The 18,687-nt window shown below is 35.8% G+C and overlaps 1 protein-coding gene across 3 annotated transcripts in view; it reads right to left on the bottom strand.

Annotated features, from left to right (window-relative positions):
• Nucleotides 1–18,687, bottom strand: part of AHR (aryl hydrocarbon receptor) — a 56,330-nt gene that overhangs the window by 24,579 nt on the left and 13,064 nt on the right. For 2 of the 3 annotated variants that reach the window (XM_045495005.1, XM_045495006.1), the window contains exons 2-3: nt 17,994–18,181; nt 472–575 (exon numbers count right to left, since the gene is read on the bottom strand). In XM_045495005.1, the coding sequence (XP_045350961.1) occupies nt 472–575; nt 17,994–18,181 (292 nt within the window). Of the gene's footprint in view, nt 1–471; nt 577–17,993; nt 18,182–18,687 lie in introns of those variants that run through there. The other variant, XM_045495007.1, reaches the window with a different exon arrangement.

The following is an 18,687-nucleotide window of genomic DNA, read 5'->3' as shown; positions in this document are numbered from 1 at the left end:
TCTAGAAACTAAGTTCTAAAACAAAAATTAGGACTTACAGCTGTTAAGAAAATCTGTAGCGTGTTGATAAGACATACCCCATAGCTAAGAGTTAAGAACATAGTGAAAAATAAAATTCAGGTAAGAACATTTTTGAACTGTTAAGTAAATACAATTAACTGCTTTAATGAAGCTATAGTCCTGAAAAGGTACATATAAATTCGGTGTCTTAAATGAGAACCTTTAAAATAATGTAGGAGTTTTGCTATTTAAAGAAATACAATAGGGAAACTGATAGGTAGACTTCTAATCTACTCGATACCATTACACTTTTTCATATAGTAGCATTATACCACTGTTGCAGTCCCAGTAAACGTGGCATGAAGCACCCTGGGTGAGTTCTAAGTAAACGGGAGTAACTGAAAGACTGATCAATTAGTCTTCCATTTACAATGTTTTTTATTAGGAGAAGCTATATTTACTAAAATTCACCTGTAATAAGAATTCTCCTTCTTGCAGACTCAGGCCTTCTCTGAATTTTGTTCTACAGTTTTCCTGAATTCCATTTCTGTCAGCTGGGGAGGCCTGTAATGCAACTGTGGAGAAAAGGAAAAAGCAACGATAGAGTGAGCGATTTCAAAGGGCTATAATGGAAAAGTCTCTATATACCTAACAAAGACACAATTTGAAATACCGGTGTCTACTGCTACTATAACGACTAAGCAAATATTCCTTTGTCAATGAGCGGTTTCCAAGTCAATGGACAGATTGCTAAAAATTATTAATTACAAATAAATAATTTATTTAAATTAATAGAAACAACTTCTGATGAGCTCATTATGATTTCTGGCACATAACTTAAGAGTTTTAAAGACCTGCATGGTACCTCTATAACTACGCCTCCCATTTCTCTTTACTCATGAAAATAAATGATTTTCATACTAATATACACTTATCTAAACAGTGAACTAGTAGTGGTGAGGAGAAAGAATCAACCATATGCTTTATTAAGAAATATATTTCCATCAAGTTTAGAATCTTCTTGTGTAACTTTTGGGTAAAAAAGGGATTAGTATTGTTAGCAGAGTCTTGCTAAATTTATAAATCAACTCATGGAGAATTAACATCGTTGTGATTTTGAATCATTCTATCCAAGAACATGCATTTTCTTCCTTTTGTTCATATCTGTATTTTTTTGTCTCACTAGAATATTTTAAAGTTTCCACAAAAAAAGATTTGTACATTTTTATGTTTATTCCTATGTATTCCATCCTGTAAAGTGCCTTCCCCTTCCTAACTGCTTGTGGATTATGGATTGAAGGGGAAGTCTGTTGCCATGGTGGGATGCTTACTTCTGGAGGTAGCATGTTATAATGCTCTCTCTCCTCCCCTCCCATCTCTCTTCTTCATAGTGTGTGTGTGTGTGTGTGTGTGTGTGTGTGTGTGTGTGTGTGTGTAGCTTGGGAGGCACCACAGCTGAGGGTACTAATAATAGCTGCTATGTTCTTAGAATTTTTCCAAGCACTCTCAAATATTATCTAATAGTAGTATCTGGCAGAATTAAGTTCAAATCTTAGCTTTGCCATTTATTTAAATGTGTAGGGTCTTTGAGCCTCTGTCCTGATATGTGACCTGGTAATCAAAAACAAACAAACAAAAAAACAATTTTGCAGGGTTATTGTGAAGAGTAATGAGAATATATGTGAAGTTCCTGGCATTCAGCAGCTCAATAGTAGTTCAATAAATGGTAAATTATTAGCAGTGTTTCCCAGATCCTATAGACTATCTTGTTATAATATGCAACCTTTTAGATACAATTACAATACAGTATTTCCATTTTTCTGATCTATTTTTAACCTTCAATGTCAAATAAGAGAAATCATTAAGTGAAACTGACTTTGACATTCCTTTTAAGACTCATTTCATTAGATTTTTATTGCACCAAAGATAATCTGGCTTGGCAAAAAACAAGATTTACTAATAACCAGATTTTCTCTCCAGTTGAACAAAGCCTCACATATAAAACATTTTCACGCTGAAGTATATTTTCTGGTAAATCAGTGCATGTGTCACACTGCAATCTTATGCCAAGTTCTTGCTTTTGCAGAACTTGAAACATACCACTTTGAAAGAAGAGGCCAAAAGTTTGGCCTCTGAATGTAACAATTTCAAGAGGCCAAAGAACATATTTCCTTGGGCCAAAAAAATAGTTTGAGGTACATAAATTGATCTAACAGTTAATCAAGACCAAAGGAAATGGTTAATCTTTCTCAATGTAAGTAGAAGAGAAAAAGGCTTTTTCTCCTTTCCTGTTCTGTTGCTGCTTGCTTTCTAATGGTCAAATTTGACTGAGTGCATTAAAACCTCACAATGTCAGGGTTAACTATACTCTCACTTTTCCAAAAGCTCCAGTGCAAGGCACCATTTAAGAGTTACACCAGGGGTGCCTGGGTGGTTCAGTGGGTTGAGCGTCTGACTTCGGCTCAGGTCATGATGTCACCATTTGTGAGTTCAAACCCCACATCAGGCTCTGTGCTGACAGCTTGGAGCCTGGAGCTTGCTTCGGATTCTGTGTCTCCCTCTTTGTCTCCCTCTCTGTCTGCCCCTCCCCCACTTGTGCTCTGTGTCTCTCTCTCTCAAAGGTAAATAAACATTAAAAAAAAAAAAAAAAAAAAAAAGAGTTACACCAAATATCAGTAAGATTTACTGTTAACTTCCGAGCGGTGCTAGTGCTGGGTCATAGGGTAGATCTATTATTAATTTTTTGAGGAACCTCCACACTGTTTTCCAGAGTGGCTACACCAGTTTGCATTCTCACCAACAGCGCAAGAGGGTTCCCAGCAATAACACTGCTAGGAATTTACCCAAGAGATACAGGAGTGCTGATGCATAGGGGCACTTGTACCCCAATGTTTATAGCAGCACTTTCAACAATAGCCAAATTATGGAAAGAGCCTGAATGTCCATCAACTGATGAATGGATAAAGAAATTGTGGGTTATATACACAATGGAATACTACGTGGCAATGAAAAAGAATGAAATATGGCCTTTTGTAGCAACGTAGATTGAACTGGAGAGTGTTATGCTAAGTGAAATAAGTCATACAGAGAAAGACAGATACCATATGTTTTGACTCTTATGTGGATCCTGAGAAACTTAAGAGAAGACCATGGGGGAGGGGAAGGAAAAAAAAAAAGTTAGAGAGGGAGGGAGCCAAACTATAAGAGACTGTTAAAAACTGAGAATAAACAGGGTTGATGGGGGGTGGGGGAGAGGGGAAAATGGGTGATGGGCATTGAGGAGGGCACCTGTTGGGATGAGCAATGGGTATTGTATGGAAAGCAATTTGACAATAAATTTCATATTAAAGAAAAAAAGGTTTACTGTTAAAAAGAAAACAACAAAACCAAAACCTACACATTGCAAAAAGCAAAGTATGTAATTATAAAAATGGATAGATATTACTAGTATCGAATTTTAAAATGTCTAAATTATCAGGAATCTCTAAAAATTAATTTTCAATTAAAACAACTGGTGTCAGTTCCAACCAGAGCTACTGGACCACTGACACTATTCAACTCAGAACAAGTTACAATTTGTTTCTGGCTTTGTATTAGGGATATTAGCCGATGTAATTAGAAATCAGACTCTGCCCTTAGCTGGGAATAGAAGTTATAGAAATAAAGAACTAAGAATGTCAGAAATGATTAAGTAGCAAAATGGGATTTAATTAAAGTTTTACAGGATCTTGGAAGAAAAAAGAAAACAAACCCTTTTTAAACAACAGGGCTTATTGGGGCGCCTGGGTGGCGCAGTCGGTTAAGCGTCCGACTTCAGCCAGGTCACGATCTCGCGGTCCGTGAGTTCGAGCCCCGCATCGGGCTCTGGGCTGATGGCTCAGAGCCTGGAGCCTGTTTCCGATTCTGTGTCTCCCTCTCTCTCTGCCCCTCCCCCGTTCATGCTCTGTTTCTCTCTGTCCCAAAAATAAATAAACGTTGAAAAAAAAAATTAAAAAAAAAAATTTAAAAACAACAACAGGGCTTACAATTCTAAATGTTGGAAGGTTTATGTTTAATACGTGTAATTGCTTAAGTAGGAAAAGTGACAACTACATATTAGGGAGGGATCACTGGAGAGTTCTTCCAAAGATATTTCTGTTGCTCTTAGGTTTAAGGTTAATAACTAGTTAATAACTAGTTAATAAGGCTAATAAGGATTTAAATAAATACTGTGCAAAGATGAGTCCAGGAAAGATGCATTCCCTTCGCATTCTCGTTTTACAAATATACTAATGTGACTTTTTAGAGATCTTACTTTACGTCTGGGCCTCCAGTCCCAAACTATGCCCCTCCATGAAGTTTGTCCTCTGTTTCCTGACCTCATACCTACCACCTCTCCCTTCTTAAAACTGCTTGAGCTACTTTAATACAAGTCATTTTCATGTATGCATTTCTCGCCTTGATTAGAAAGTCATAGAAGAGTGAGATGACTTGGGGTACTGGCACCAGTGTACTTCCTACCATCGAAGTGGCCTAAAATAATTTCCTTAGTAATAAGATGTGATACGTAACTGAGCACACACTGTATGCCAAGCAGTTTCCATACACTAGGTCTTATCAGTCTTCCAAACAGTATCCTGAGAGATTGGTATTATTTTGTCCTTTCAATGAAACTGAGACTTAGAGAGGTTAAGAAACCGTCTCCAGGTCAGAGGGCTTAAAGCAGTGAAGTCTAGATCAAACCCAGGTAGCCTACTCGTGCAAGCTATTATTAACCACATGCTGGACTCCTCACCTATGCCAACTACCTTTGACCTTTAGTGTCTTCATCTTTAAGTGAGGACAAGGATACTTCTGGAGACAAATTCTTGTTAGGGCTAAAGTAAGATGTGGAGTACCTAAGTAATACCTAGAATCACAATTTACAGCCCAGGATTGAGATAATTGAGATAATGGGCTATATGTTGAGTTGATATACCCTCAAATCATTATGAAAATCGACACTGAAAATGCACATCAGGGGGGCACCTAGGTGGTTCAGTCGGTTAAGCATCTGACTCTTGGTTTCAGCTCAGGTCATAATCTCGAGATTTATGAGTTCAAGCCCCACGTCAGGCTCTGCACTGGCAGTATGGAGTCTGCTTGGGATTCTCTCTCTCCTTCTTTCTGCCCCTCCACCACTCATACTGTCTCTCAAAATATATAAACTTAAAAAAAATTTTTTTAATGCACACCAGAGATAACTGAGTGTATTTTCATTTCCAAACAGGGAGTATTAATGAATATTATCTATTGCAGATTTGAAAGCACTTCACAATGATGAATTGTTATAAAACTTATATGAATAATCAGATGCATAGGACACTTACACATTACATCACTGGAATGAAATATACAATATTTCACAGAAACAAAACGTAGCATCTGAAAGTAAGTCACAGCCAATTCTGTTACATGAGAAGCATTTGCTATAATAAACAGACACTTGTTAAAATCCTCCCCATCTGCAAGAATACACTTTCTAAAATATAAAGATGTGACTTTGAACAGTCTGAGGAATATTAAGATTTTATAGCATCAAAATATTTCACCTAATTCTTCATTGAGAAGTCATTGAAGCCATTATACAAGAATTTAATCTAATGGATGAATGAATCTAGAGGGTAAATATCATCGGAGCATTATCAAATGGTCATTTAAACAAGTGATTCAAGTCTTAACTCCCACGTGTATTTAACCATATCCATTTCCTATATGACACCTTCCTTCCTTATACATCTAAGCTTGGATTTCCATTTCTCCTATAAACTAAATATTTCCTCTTTGAAAGCATGCTCTGAAGTGTTCAACAGAGAAATTCATGAGGAAGAAATACTGCATATGGTAAATTATATTTTGTAGGCTACTGTATTTGTAATTAAACAGAAAGATGACATGGTAAGTATCTTGCCAGGAAAAAGCATAACATTTTTCAATCTCTACTTATTGATTTAAATTCAATTTATTTTATAATAATTATTATCCCCTTTATTACTTCTGGCAGAAAAAGTTAAATTCCATTTGCACACTGATATAAGCATAAGAGAGAGCAAAGCTATCACTATAAAATTCAACCACATAAACTTCTATAAATTAGGAAGAGTTAAGTAATGCAGTAATTCTTAAATATAAACAAAACATTCCTAGTTTAGTCCAATATGGATAAGTATTTATAAATAATTTCCAAATAATATATTAACTGTACCTAAGGAGAGCTTCTTCTACATACTTTGGGGTAAAAGAAATATTTCAACTCTAAGTTTTTGTTTGTAAATGAAGTGTTCTTCTTTTGAGGGAAAGAAGGAAGAAACTGAAATTCAAGAAAAGTATGCTACATGCTGAGTTCCTAGGACACAAAGACTAGGTCTATATAGTTTACACAATAATTTCCCCTATGATATTGACAGATTTTTTTTTCTACCTACAAATTTCTAATCACCAAAGGCAGAAACAAAGTAAATTCAGTTTTTGAAAATGCAAATGCACACTTCTATCTTTAAGAATGAATGTAGGTTGCATGACTGGTAGTCTATCTTTTTAGCCAATCTAAAACACATTATTTTAAAGCCGAGTAAGTCCTTAAAAGTTAGACCTATTCCTGTTCTCAAGTAAGTGGAAATTGACTTCCAAAGACGTTATTTAACATTTCCCCAGGTTTCCATTTAGTGATAATCAATTCTACTGTAACTGTGTTAGGGCCCTGAGGTCATGGAACCAACAAGAGCAGTTAGTTTACCTTTGTAGTGGGGAAAGAGTTGCACTGAGCTTTCTACATATTCAAGACTGGAATTCAAACTGCATTCCAAGTAGCAGAATTTAACCAATTAAAGCAGTGATTCTCAAATGTTCATAGACAGTACAATTACTTATAAGGCTAGGGCTATTAAAAGACACTGTGGGACCTCACCCTCTAAAATTTCTGATTTAGGAGATCTAGGATGGGGCCTTATAGTTTGCGTTGCTAACAAGTTCCCAAGTGATGCTGGGACCAGGTGCCACATTTTGAGAACCAGTGACTCCAGAAATTCACAAACTTTTAAATGTTCTGAATCTCATTCTCTTATTATTTTTTTAAAATTATTATTCCTCTGCTTAAAGAGTGCTTTCATTAATATGAATGTCTTCAGTAAATGACTCAATGCCACTTTTATAAAGATCAAAACAGAAGCACATAATTTAAGACTAAAATATAAAGCAGTAACAAAAAATTCTGTATATATACAAATACAGCAAGCAGCACATAGCCCACAGTGTATTCCTCACCAAAGCAAGCCATGTCACTTTTCCCTGAACAAAGTGTTTAGATTTCAGTGTGTGCCACTTCTGAAGAGGAAACAATATGGGGAAATAAATAATTACATATTATGCTTAAACGCTAAAAAGTTTACTAGCAAATTTCTATCTCTAAATCAAAATATAAAATTAACTCAAGAGATTGTCACAGAATATTAACGCCAGGTCTGAAAGGCCTCTACGCATATCCAACAATGACAACAAAATTGCCCATTAAAAGAGGTAAAATATCAGTGTTCTGTAATTAATAATTATAATTTATATAAAATTTTAGTTGTAAAATTTACTTCATACAGCTCATACTTTTAGGATAAATCCACCATAAACTTAGCACATGAGGGAGGCAAACATTCTTATTGTCCATGCTGAGACGATGAAGGCTCTGGGCAACAGTGAGGTTAAAGGTCTTATCTAAGGCCAAAGGCTTAGCCTCTATGTCTCCTGCCTGCCGGTGCTTTTGTTCCGTGACAATCCGCCTCTGCCATCCTAAGATAAAGAGACAGGAGGCTGACTCCATAACAGAGAGACCAGACGTAATGACACTAGACACAATTAACACTCCAGTTGACAACAATATCTGTAAAAGTGACCATAAGAGGCACGCCACATCATATGAGAAAATTTAAGGCTAGAAGAAAGCAGAATAATTCAATACAATTTTAGGTTAGATTGATTCAAAGTGACTTGCTTGTTTCCCTTCCCAACCTCTACGGCAAGAACCTGAATGGCTTTCTGGCTTCTATGGACAGTCAGGGGCCAGAAATGATCTCCTACAGTAATGTAATTTTTCTCTCTGGACTCTGATGTCGTTTTAGTTTACACTTTCATGTGCAATTTTCTTTTGAGCCTCTAAGAACTTGAAATAGCAAAAGAAGGTATCTTTTTTTTTTCATGGATAGACATCTTCAAATTTACATCCAAGTTAGTTAGTATATAATGCTGTAATGATTTCAGGAGTAGAATCCGGTGATTCATCCCCTGCATATAACATCCAGTATCCTCCTTAATACTCCTCCCATTTAGCCCATCCCACCACCCACAACCTCTCCACCACCCCTCAGTTTGTTCTCTATATTTAAGTTTCTTATGTTTTGTTTCCCTCTGTTTTTGTATTAGTTTTGCTTCCCTTCCCTTATGTTCATGTTTTATATCTTAAATTCCGCATATTAGTGAAGTCATACGATATTTGTCTTTCTCTGACACTTCTCTAATCTCGCTTAGCATAATACACTCTAGTTCCATCCACCTTGTTGCAAAAGGCAAGATTTCATTCTTTTTGACTGCCAAGTAATACATCCAAATGAAGGCATCTTTAAGCAAAGTCTCACCTCAGCACAGTTTCATACTCCATGTACACACAGATTTGCTCTCCTTCACTGCTCCTTAAAACATCTCATCTCTGGTATTTTTTGTCTTATTCTATATGCTCTCCTCTGGAATATTTTATTCACTTTCATGGTTTAAAATATTATTTCAACTGTATTATAATGATTCCAAAATCTAAATCTCCAGCTATTGAACAAACAAGAATTTGAGCTATGGGGTGCCTGGGTGGCTCAGTCAGTTAAGTGTCTGACTTTGGCTCAGGTCATAACTTCACGGTTTGATGCAGAGCCTGCATCAGGCTCTGTGCTGATAGCTGGGAGCAGGGAGCCTGGAGCCTGCTTCGGATTCTGTGTCTCCCTCTCTCTCTGCCCCTCCTCCACTCATGTTCTGTGTTTGTCTCTCAAAAATGAATAAACGTTAAAATTTTTTTTTTAAAATGGTTGCTCAAAAAGTAGAAAAGCTGTAAAAGCATGATTTCAAAATACGACATAAATATGATTACTAACTAAAAATGATTAATGGTAATGTAACTATATTTCAGGCCTTAAAGCAATTAATTAATGTAACTATATCAGGCCTTAAAGCGATTAATTTTCTACTATACGTAAATACAATTTCTAAAACACTACAACAAGATGATGCTGTAGATTTGCATTAACCAGATCACACACACACACAAAAATCAAATTAACACACACACAAAATATCAAATTAACTACAGACATTTAAAATCTTTATTTGGGGGAAAAAAGGAAAAATTGCAAGTTGGAGGGCTTTAATATTACCCCAATGGGTGTGCCCGGGTGCCTCAGTAGGTTATGCGTCTGACTTCAGCTCAGGTCATGATCTCATGATTCGTGGGTTTGAGCCCCACATCCGGCTCTGTGCTGGCAGCTCGGAGCCTGGAGCCTGCTTCAGATTCTGTGTCTCCCTCTCTCTCTGCCCCTCCCCTGCTCATGTTCTTTCTCTCTCTCTCAAAAATAAAATAAACATTAAAAAAATTGTTTTTAATATTACCCCAATGGTAATCTTCCTAAAAAAAAAAAAAAAAAAGCTAAACGCATCAATTTATGACCACCTGGACCTGCTCATGGCCAAGCAATTAAGGATCCTACAGACATACAACGCTAAGTATGATCAAAGAGAAAACCCATTTAAAAAGCAGTAAATTTACAAGAGGAAAAAAAGCAAACCATAATAAAAGATATAGCAAGTTCAGGTTCAGTCTGAATCTTTAATATGCACTTGTTGTCTTTTTTGAAAATACCTATCAAAGCAAATGAATACTCAGTGATGAAAGTATCCTATATAAAATATCATAAAACGTTAAATTTATTCACAGAATCTAATGAATCTTGTAAGTTACAATATCTGAAGAAAAGAGAAAGTATATTCCTTATCCAAAGAGATCATATTATTAAATGTAAGAGCCAGGATTTAATACTTCAACTGGACTCAATAAAAATATTCTACTATTCCTTTTATTTGTCCCTGTTTCAGTTTACATCGATTAGATTATAGAAAGTCCATACATTAAAATTTAAAAGAACCTTTACATTTTTAAGTCTTTACATTTTATAGCTTTAATTATGTAGCTATCATGAATGTTATAATTAGTTTCACGTTTAGAATATGAATTCTGGAAAAAAATATATAGTTCAATTATAGTAAGGTAGATAACACCACACATAAATGAAACTGAATCCTATATGATGATTTCAAACGTGCTCATCATTTATGCAAACAAACCTACCATAGAACTTTCTGGAATTAAGAAATCACATTTGCTGTGGTACCGCATTGCTGAAACTTTTGCAAACTACTTGCTATACAGTAACTTCAAAATTATATAATGTAGATGAAATTAGCATACAAATCCCATGAATGAAAAGCACACGTATAATAAAACCCTTAAACTTTATAAAATTTCAACCCCCGAAAGGGCTTTTTATTTAATTCATTTCTCTGCCTGTTCAAGCTCATTCTCTGCACATGTTTCTCAAGACAGTGTTCTGGGTTACTCAGACACCAAAACAGGATTGAAATCCAGAGAAACACACAAGCTCAAGATGAATAAACACAATAGCTCTCTTTTGAAAACCTAATGAACTGGAAATGAACTGTTAACTAAAGACAAAAGGAAGACCAAGAAAAGAGCACGGGCAATTTTTTAATTTAAAATAAAGTCAACAAAGATCCATATTCGACAATGAGGTTGACTAAATGTTAGATCACCACATCATGTAAGTTAACTATTGTTATCCTCCCCTCTTAGAGCATTTTTTAGACTTCATGAATTTAGAACATTCCACTATGTAAATAATACTACACTTTATAAAATGGTGATTATTTTAAGTACATGTAATGGTTCAGAATGATTTTCCCCTATGTTACTTAGTTTTTAAAATAACCAGAAACTACTCCCTATAACAGCTGCCTATGCAGGAGTTGGGAATTAGATCTCAGGTCCTCAAACTTGTCAGGCTTACTGAAACCTAGACAAAATCATCTCTTTCTTGTGTTTAAGTTTTCCTTTCCACAGGTTAAATTTATGTATCTCAATTATAAAGATGTCACAAAATATAACCCATGACATATATAATGGAGTATGTAAAAGACTTCACAGTTAATAGTTATATTTTAATGGTGTAATATATACTATGAATATTTTATTGACATAATACTACATGCCACTGATCCGTACTATTGCCTCACTGAAAGAAAACTTTTCTGCCTTTTCTACCTCATTAGATACTTGTGCCTCAGCAGACATATGAATTGTAATTTTGGGAATGCTGTCCAAAAGTAAAGTAATTTAAATGCAACACTGACATAATAATGAATATTTTAAAAAGAGACCATGAAATCTAACTCAAATTTTTTAGATGCTACGATTACTCTTACCAAGAATATGACATTACCATACTGATTCCAATCAGTCAACAAACCCAATGTCCACTGTTAGACTTGGAACTAATAGACACAATACAAGAGGAAACAAGCCTTTCCCTTAATACCACCCAATTTTAAAGGCTGGGTTATAACCACCCAAATCCTAGTCTCCATGAATAAACTATTACTGGTCATAGTCAGTAAATTATTTAAACTTCTTAGATATTTTCCCTCTCAGAGGTAACATGATATTTGAGTTTAATACTCATTTTGTAATTTGGGTCTTCCTTTTATGCTCCTCTTTTCTTTTTAATTAAAAAAGTATGGTTTAATCTTAACATTCTAGAATTTGGTGAAAAAAGTTTAAATATAATGTTAAAGACTTTAGTCTTCCATTCTGTATTTCCAGGACCTAAGTCCACACTGACTTGTCAGGTCACAGCTCTATGTGATCCTATAACTGTCCTCAGGCTCCCCTCTGGTCTGATTTAATTTGCCTTGACAGGCAAAAATGGCACTTTACTGTGTTTAATCACCAACATCAGAAAACATCAATTTTGGATTGTGGGTATTTTTTTCTTTTTTTTCAATATTTATTTATGTTTATTTATTTGAGAGAGAGTGTGTGTGCACAGTCAGTGGGGAGGAGCAGAGAGAGAGGGAGAGAGAGAATCTGCTGTTAGCAGATGCCCAATGCAGGTTTCGATCCCAGGAACTGCAAGATCATGACTTGAGCCAAAATCAAAAGTCAGACGTTTAACCAACTGAGCCACCCAGGCGCCCCTGGGTATTATTTTTCTAAAGGCAGAAAAGACTCTACAAAGAAACTTCAAAGATACATAATTTAGAGGAGTCTTTATAAAAAGAAATAGGCACGGAAAAATAAAAGAGAACCCAGAAGAGCAATGTTACTGAGGAAACTGAACAGAACTTCAACAGCTTTTACCATTTTGATCTATCATTATTAATATATTGTTATTAATCCTTAAAATATGTCTATGTGTGTCCATTGTGCATAAATTAAAAATAAAGTATAACCTTATTCTTATCAAATTTACAAAAGGGAGTGGTTTTTTTAAAATACTTAGCTCTGGGGCGCCTGGGTGGCGCAGTCGGTTAGGCGTCTGACTTCAGCCAGGTCACGATCTCACGGTCCGTGAGTTTGAGCCCCGCATCAGGCTCTGGGCTGATGGCTCAGAGCCTGGAGCCTGTTTCCGATTCTGTGTCTCCCTCTCTCTCTGCCCCTCCCCCGTTCATGCTCTGTCTCTCTCTGTCCCAAAAATAAATAAACGTTGAAAAAAAAAATTTTTTTTTAAAATACTTAGCTCTATTTGCACATTCCGTCTACACTAATAAAAATTTTTTTAAGTCCCAAGACTGCCAGACTGCTGGCAGGTACAAATGGAGCATCCAACAAAGAAGCAAAGAACTATCGAATCAGGAACAGTACTCATAAAGAGAAGGCAAAGGAGCAGAGAGACAGGCAAGGAATGCAAAGGGAAGTACTGATTGGAGAAGGATACAGTTGATACTAGTTCATCCTAAAAAGATGTATGTAGCTTTCACATTTGCATCTTTAAATTCTTGTACACACTTCACTGTATGACCCAGCCAATCAGAGACCATGTAAAAAAATTTACTGCTACAATTCCATAAAATATTTCTCATATCTGCATATTTATAGATAGAAAATAAAATAACCAATAGAACCAATAACTGTAATTGGCTACTAGCAGAGAGAGTATCTGGCAAAAGCAAAATATTAACATCTGAAACTAAGTCCCACAACTGTACATTTAAATCCATAATCTAAAATTTCAACATGAAATTTACATTGTTTTTCAGATATAAGTTAGTGAAACTGAGTTAATAAATATTTACTGAATGCCTACTATGGGACGGACATTGTTCTAAGTGTGTTAAGGTACAACAGTACACATAATACCCTCAAGGAGTTTCCATTCTAGTTAGTGAAACAGGCGATATATAGGAATTTTAAGTGCACCAGAAAAACCAAAGCACTATAATATAGAAATGAAAATGTTTGTAATGATTACTTCATTTGTGGATAAACAGAATACAAACTGAAAAATAATTGTCTGAGCTTTATTTTCTAGAATATAGTTTACAAGTTTTCAAGGATTCAGTATTCAAAGACTTCCTCAATTATTTCTTCAGTTCAAACCAAAATAACTAACAAAAGTTCTAATCTTCTTACTTCCTTTGAAATATTCCCTAAGTAGTGCATTATAAATACTGAATGGGTACATTTTTAAAGGATTTCACATACTATATTTGTCACAGTTGCTGAAACACTAGACCCTGAGCTATTAGAGAGCAGAAATCTTTTTCTACCTCTTTTCCTTTTTTGTGAATTCAGCACCTGCACAGGGTTTAGAATAAAGTGTAATCCTGAATTACAAATTTATTATATAATAATTTTAATCTAATAGTGTCAAAGAAAGTGCTAACCCTATCATACTTGAAAAATAAATATTTTGTTCAAAGCTGTATTTCAGAATGTTTTGATCAATTAGAAATGGATAAATAGTAGTGTACTTAAATCCTAAGTGCTGCTTTTCAGACAGTCAGAGCAGTATTAGAGTCATGGCTCCAAAGTTTAAGAAGATCCACCCAAGCTGGATTATTTAAACTTGCAATAAATAGATGTATTTTCTTGGAAAAATATCTATTGTTACAGTAAAACTTGAGTTTCCTTTTTAACAAGATTGTATGATTACTCGTTTATATTGTTCTTTCCGCAGGAATCACACACCCCCTGTTTGCATCCTGTTATTCACTTAGAGCTTCCCTTCACTTCGCTATACTGTTTTCCCTAGTAGGAGACTGGTTTTACTGCACATTAGAATCCTAAACTGTCCGCATGCTCCAAGTCTCCTGGTTTGTAGCATTTAGCATCTGTTCAGATCTTAAACATTACCTTGAAAAATGAATTGTCTGCGTCCTTTCAAAATATTCAATTGCCATCCTACATCACTGGAGGCCTGGAAAAGACTGGAATCTTTTCTATTGATTGTATCTCTCAGCTTCCATCTAATTCCGTGAACAACTTAAGAAACTACTTAGGGTATACATTCCACTAAAACCTAAGCAAACACATTTATATTCTTCTTAAAATTTTGTACATTTGGATTTGTTTTTCTGAAGGCAAAGAGAAAATTTTTTAAGTAATTCAGGCGTAATCAAAACCAAGTTAAATCAATGCTTCAGACTCATCTAGGATCCATAATAAAGGTACAGATTCCTTGGTTCTACACTGAAGCCACTTAGAATCAGCAATAAGAGGGGCATGCCCTAGAATGTGCCTTTTAATAACCTTTCCAGGTTATTCTGATACACACTGAAGTTTAAAAACTGTAATGCAAAGGACCTAAAATTAAAGGTAATGTAACTGATGAAGGAATGATGAAGGACAAGATCCTATTGTTAAATACACTGAACCAGAATGAAAAATTAACTCATTAATGAAGAGCTAAGAAAATAACTGTTAATATGTAAGATCTCCAAAAGGAGCCCAGCTATGCTATAATAACATTCTTTGTAAGGTAGGTTTGAAATCTACCTTACTTGGGGTATTCAACAGGACACATGTGTCTCATGAAAAAAAATATATCTATCTATATAAATTTATACATTAAACATACATATATTACTTCAATTAGCATATGTGTGTGTGCATAGATATAAACACACACACTGCCTAGAAAACGGTAATTATGTTAGCGCTTAAATGGTACCTGGCTACTTGCTAAGCAGCTTCAATGCTAACCCACTATTTCTTTTCTTTTAGTTTTTTTTTTGAGAGAGAAAAGGAGAATCAGTGTGTAGAAGGGGCAGAGAGAGGGAGAGAGAGAGAGAGAGAAAGAGAGAGAATCCCAAGCAGGCTCTGCACCTTCAGCGCAGACCCCGATTCAGAGCTCAAACTGACGAACCGTGAGATCATGACCTGAGCTGAGATTGGTCCAATGCTTAACTGACTGAGCCACCCAAGAGCCCCTTACCCACTACTTCTAAACAGGGCACAATCTATACATTTTCTTCTTCTTTTTTTTTTTTAAGTGTATTTATTTATTTGGAGAGAGACAGAGAGAGACAGAGAGAGAGGGAGAGAGGGCACTTGTGCTCACACATGCACAAATGAGTGGGGGAGAGGGAGAGAGGGAGAGAGAGAGACAGACAGAGAGAGAGAGAGAGAGAGACAGAGACAGAGACAGAGAGACAGAGAGGGACAGAGACAGAGAGAGAGAGAGAATCCCAAGCAGGCTCTATGCTTAAAGGGCAGAGCCCTACATGGGGCTTAATTCCAGGAACGGTGAGATCATAACCTTAGTGGTAATCTACACGCAGATGCTTAACTGAGCCACCCAGGTGCCCCTTTTCTCTTTTTAACATTTATAGTTTGATTTCCTATCATATAGGAGCAAGAAACAAAAAGGCAAAAATGACTAACATCAATGCATCTTTACCAAAGTCAAGGAATAACATCTCTCTGGCTTCTAGTCAGTCAACTTTCTAAGGGCAGAAACCAGATGCTGTTTGTCATAGAACCCCTTGCCACAAGGTCAAGCAGTAAGCACTGCATGTGAACTAATGCTGAGGATTAGGACAGCTATTCCACAAAGCTGGGAGTGGTTACAGTCTATGATAGGGGCTCCCAAACTTCCACATACATCCAGCCCCACCACTCTACCAGAGTTTTATTCTGCAGGTCTAGGGTGGGCCCAAGATCTGGCATTTGTAACAAGTTCCCGGGTGACACTACTGCTGCTTATCTGGGGACTACGCTTTGAGAACCACAGATCAGGGGAAAGTCCTCAGGACTGTGCTATATAAATGGTTCCCAAAAAAGAGAAGTAATTGGAAGATGGTTAGGAAAAACAACACAGGGCATCCAGAAACCAGGGTTCTAGTTCCAACTCTATCAAAGAATTACTGTTTAGCTGATAAACACACACACACACACACACACACACACACACACACACCGAATCCCACATAACCCATCCTAGGGATGAAGGATCTGGTGTAAAGGAAAATTCAAAGACTTTATAGATAAGAAACAATTTTAAGTGTCTACTATGAACCTTTAAACATATAATCTGACCTGAAATGATTATCCTCATAATCAGTGTGCATTGCTCAAATCACAACTGTTAAACTACATAGTTTTTATCCAAAATAAAGATCATACACAGCAAGCAAATAAAAAAAATGCCCAGACTAAACACAGCAAACCATTTAAATATAAACCTGCAGGGAAATAACTGTTTTCCTATATTCTAAACACATATTATAAATTCAAGTATCTGTAGATGGGTCTAGGGCAGCAGCAGCAGCAGCATCTGAGATCCTGTGAGAAATGCAAAATCTTGGCCCTCTTGGGTGGCTCAGTCGGTTAAGCGTCTGACTTCGGCTCAGGTCATGATCTTACAGCTTGTGAGTTTGAGCCCCGCATCGGGCTCTATGCTCACAGCTCAGAGCCTGGAGTCTGCTTCAGATGCTGTGTCCCTTATCTCTCTCTGCCCTCCCCCACTGGTGTTCTGTCTCATTTCTGTCTCTCAAAACGAAATAAATGTTAAAAAAAAATGCAAAATCTCTGACTACCACCTAAACCTACTAAATAAGAACTCCCATCTTAGTAAGATCCCTATGTGATTTGTAGATACTCGAAGTTTGAGAAGCACTGACTAGGGCACTCAGATTTTATCACTAATTCTTTACTACTATTTGTTAAATAGCATGATATATTTAAAAGAATCAACATTTCCCAGAAAAAAAATCTATTTCTGACATATAAACAGATAAAAAGAGAAACTGAGGAATTATTTTACATAAGAATATACAATGAAACTTTATTTTCCAACAAAAATTTCCAATAAAATACTTAATTGCTATGAAATCATATATGATTAGAAAGTAACTTCATGGCTGAGTAAACTGAGGTACAGGGATGCTAAATGGTTTGGTTAAAATCAAATAGTTTATCATGGCACAATGAGATTGAAATCCAATTCTGACTCCTGTAATATAATACTCCTTCTGGTGGAGAAAAAATTATTTACATTTTCCTGGAGTAAACACATGGTTAATATATAGTAGTAGAAGTGTACATAATTTTTTTAAAGAATGAATATCTACCCAAACATATTGAAGGAAATAAGCAAAAATATGTCATAGTATATGTGTTTTATTCCCTTCATTGAGAGATTGAGAGAGAGAGAGAGAGACAGAGACTTTAAAAAATTGCATTGGAAGGAGTAGTGGAACTGGAAACTATATGGACATAACTTTCAAACCTATGATTTTCACAGAATGACACTACAAATCAGGCAAGTGGAAGCATCTTTCTGATGAATGAACCTGGAACACGTATTTTTAGAAATACTACAAGTTTGGCTCTGCTACTTAAATTTTAATATATAGCAATAAACAAAACTTCTTACCATCAAAGAAGCTCTTGGCTCTTAGGTAACTGACACTGAGCCTGAGAACTGAAAGTTTGTCCAGCTTATTAATAACATCTTGTGGAAAAGGCAGCAGGCTAGCCAAACGGTCCAACTCTGTATTAAGTCGGTCTCTATGTCGCTTGGAAGGATTGGACTTGATTCCTTCAGGTGGGATTGGCTTGACACTGAAAAACAAACAAAATACCACAAAATAAGATAGATAAAGTAAAAATTTCTATTGCATTATAGCTCTTCAAGTATTTTTCTAATGAAACAAACACCAAAAAGTCTATTCAAGTTTACGTAAATCCCTTCAAAAGGCTCCTTTGTATCGTAATTAAGAAAAACAAAAAAAAAATCGGTAAAATTCCTCATAATGTCTTATTAAAAGCTTATGAACTCATCTTAAGAAAATGCTGAGTGCATCTTATATACTTCATACTCCCTTCACTTCATACATTTGTGGTACAGTGATTCCCAGTAACAAATCCAGTAGGATTATTTTTTCAAACCCAGACACTGTTCCAGAAAGAAATGAAAAAGAAATCTGCAATTAATTATGTGAAGATTATGCTTCCTTTGCTATCTTCCTCAAGAAGCATCTTGGCATCATTTATGATGTAGATAAATAGGAGCTACCCTAATCACCCCAGCTTCCTATATTTAACACTTTCATCCTGTCAGTGACAAC

This window comes from Leopardus geoffroyi, chromosome A2 (assembly GCF_018350155.1).
Source record: "Leopardus geoffroyi isolate Oge1 chromosome A2, O.geoffroyi_Oge1_pat1.0, whole genome shotgun sequence".
In the NCBI taxonomy this organism is placed as follows: domain Eukaryota; kingdom Metazoa; phylum Chordata; class Mammalia; order Carnivora; family Felidae; genus Leopardus; species Leopardus geoffroyi.
The sequence above is the reverse complement of the archived record's forward strand: the minus strand, read 5'-3'. Positions and strand labels throughout refer to the sequence as shown.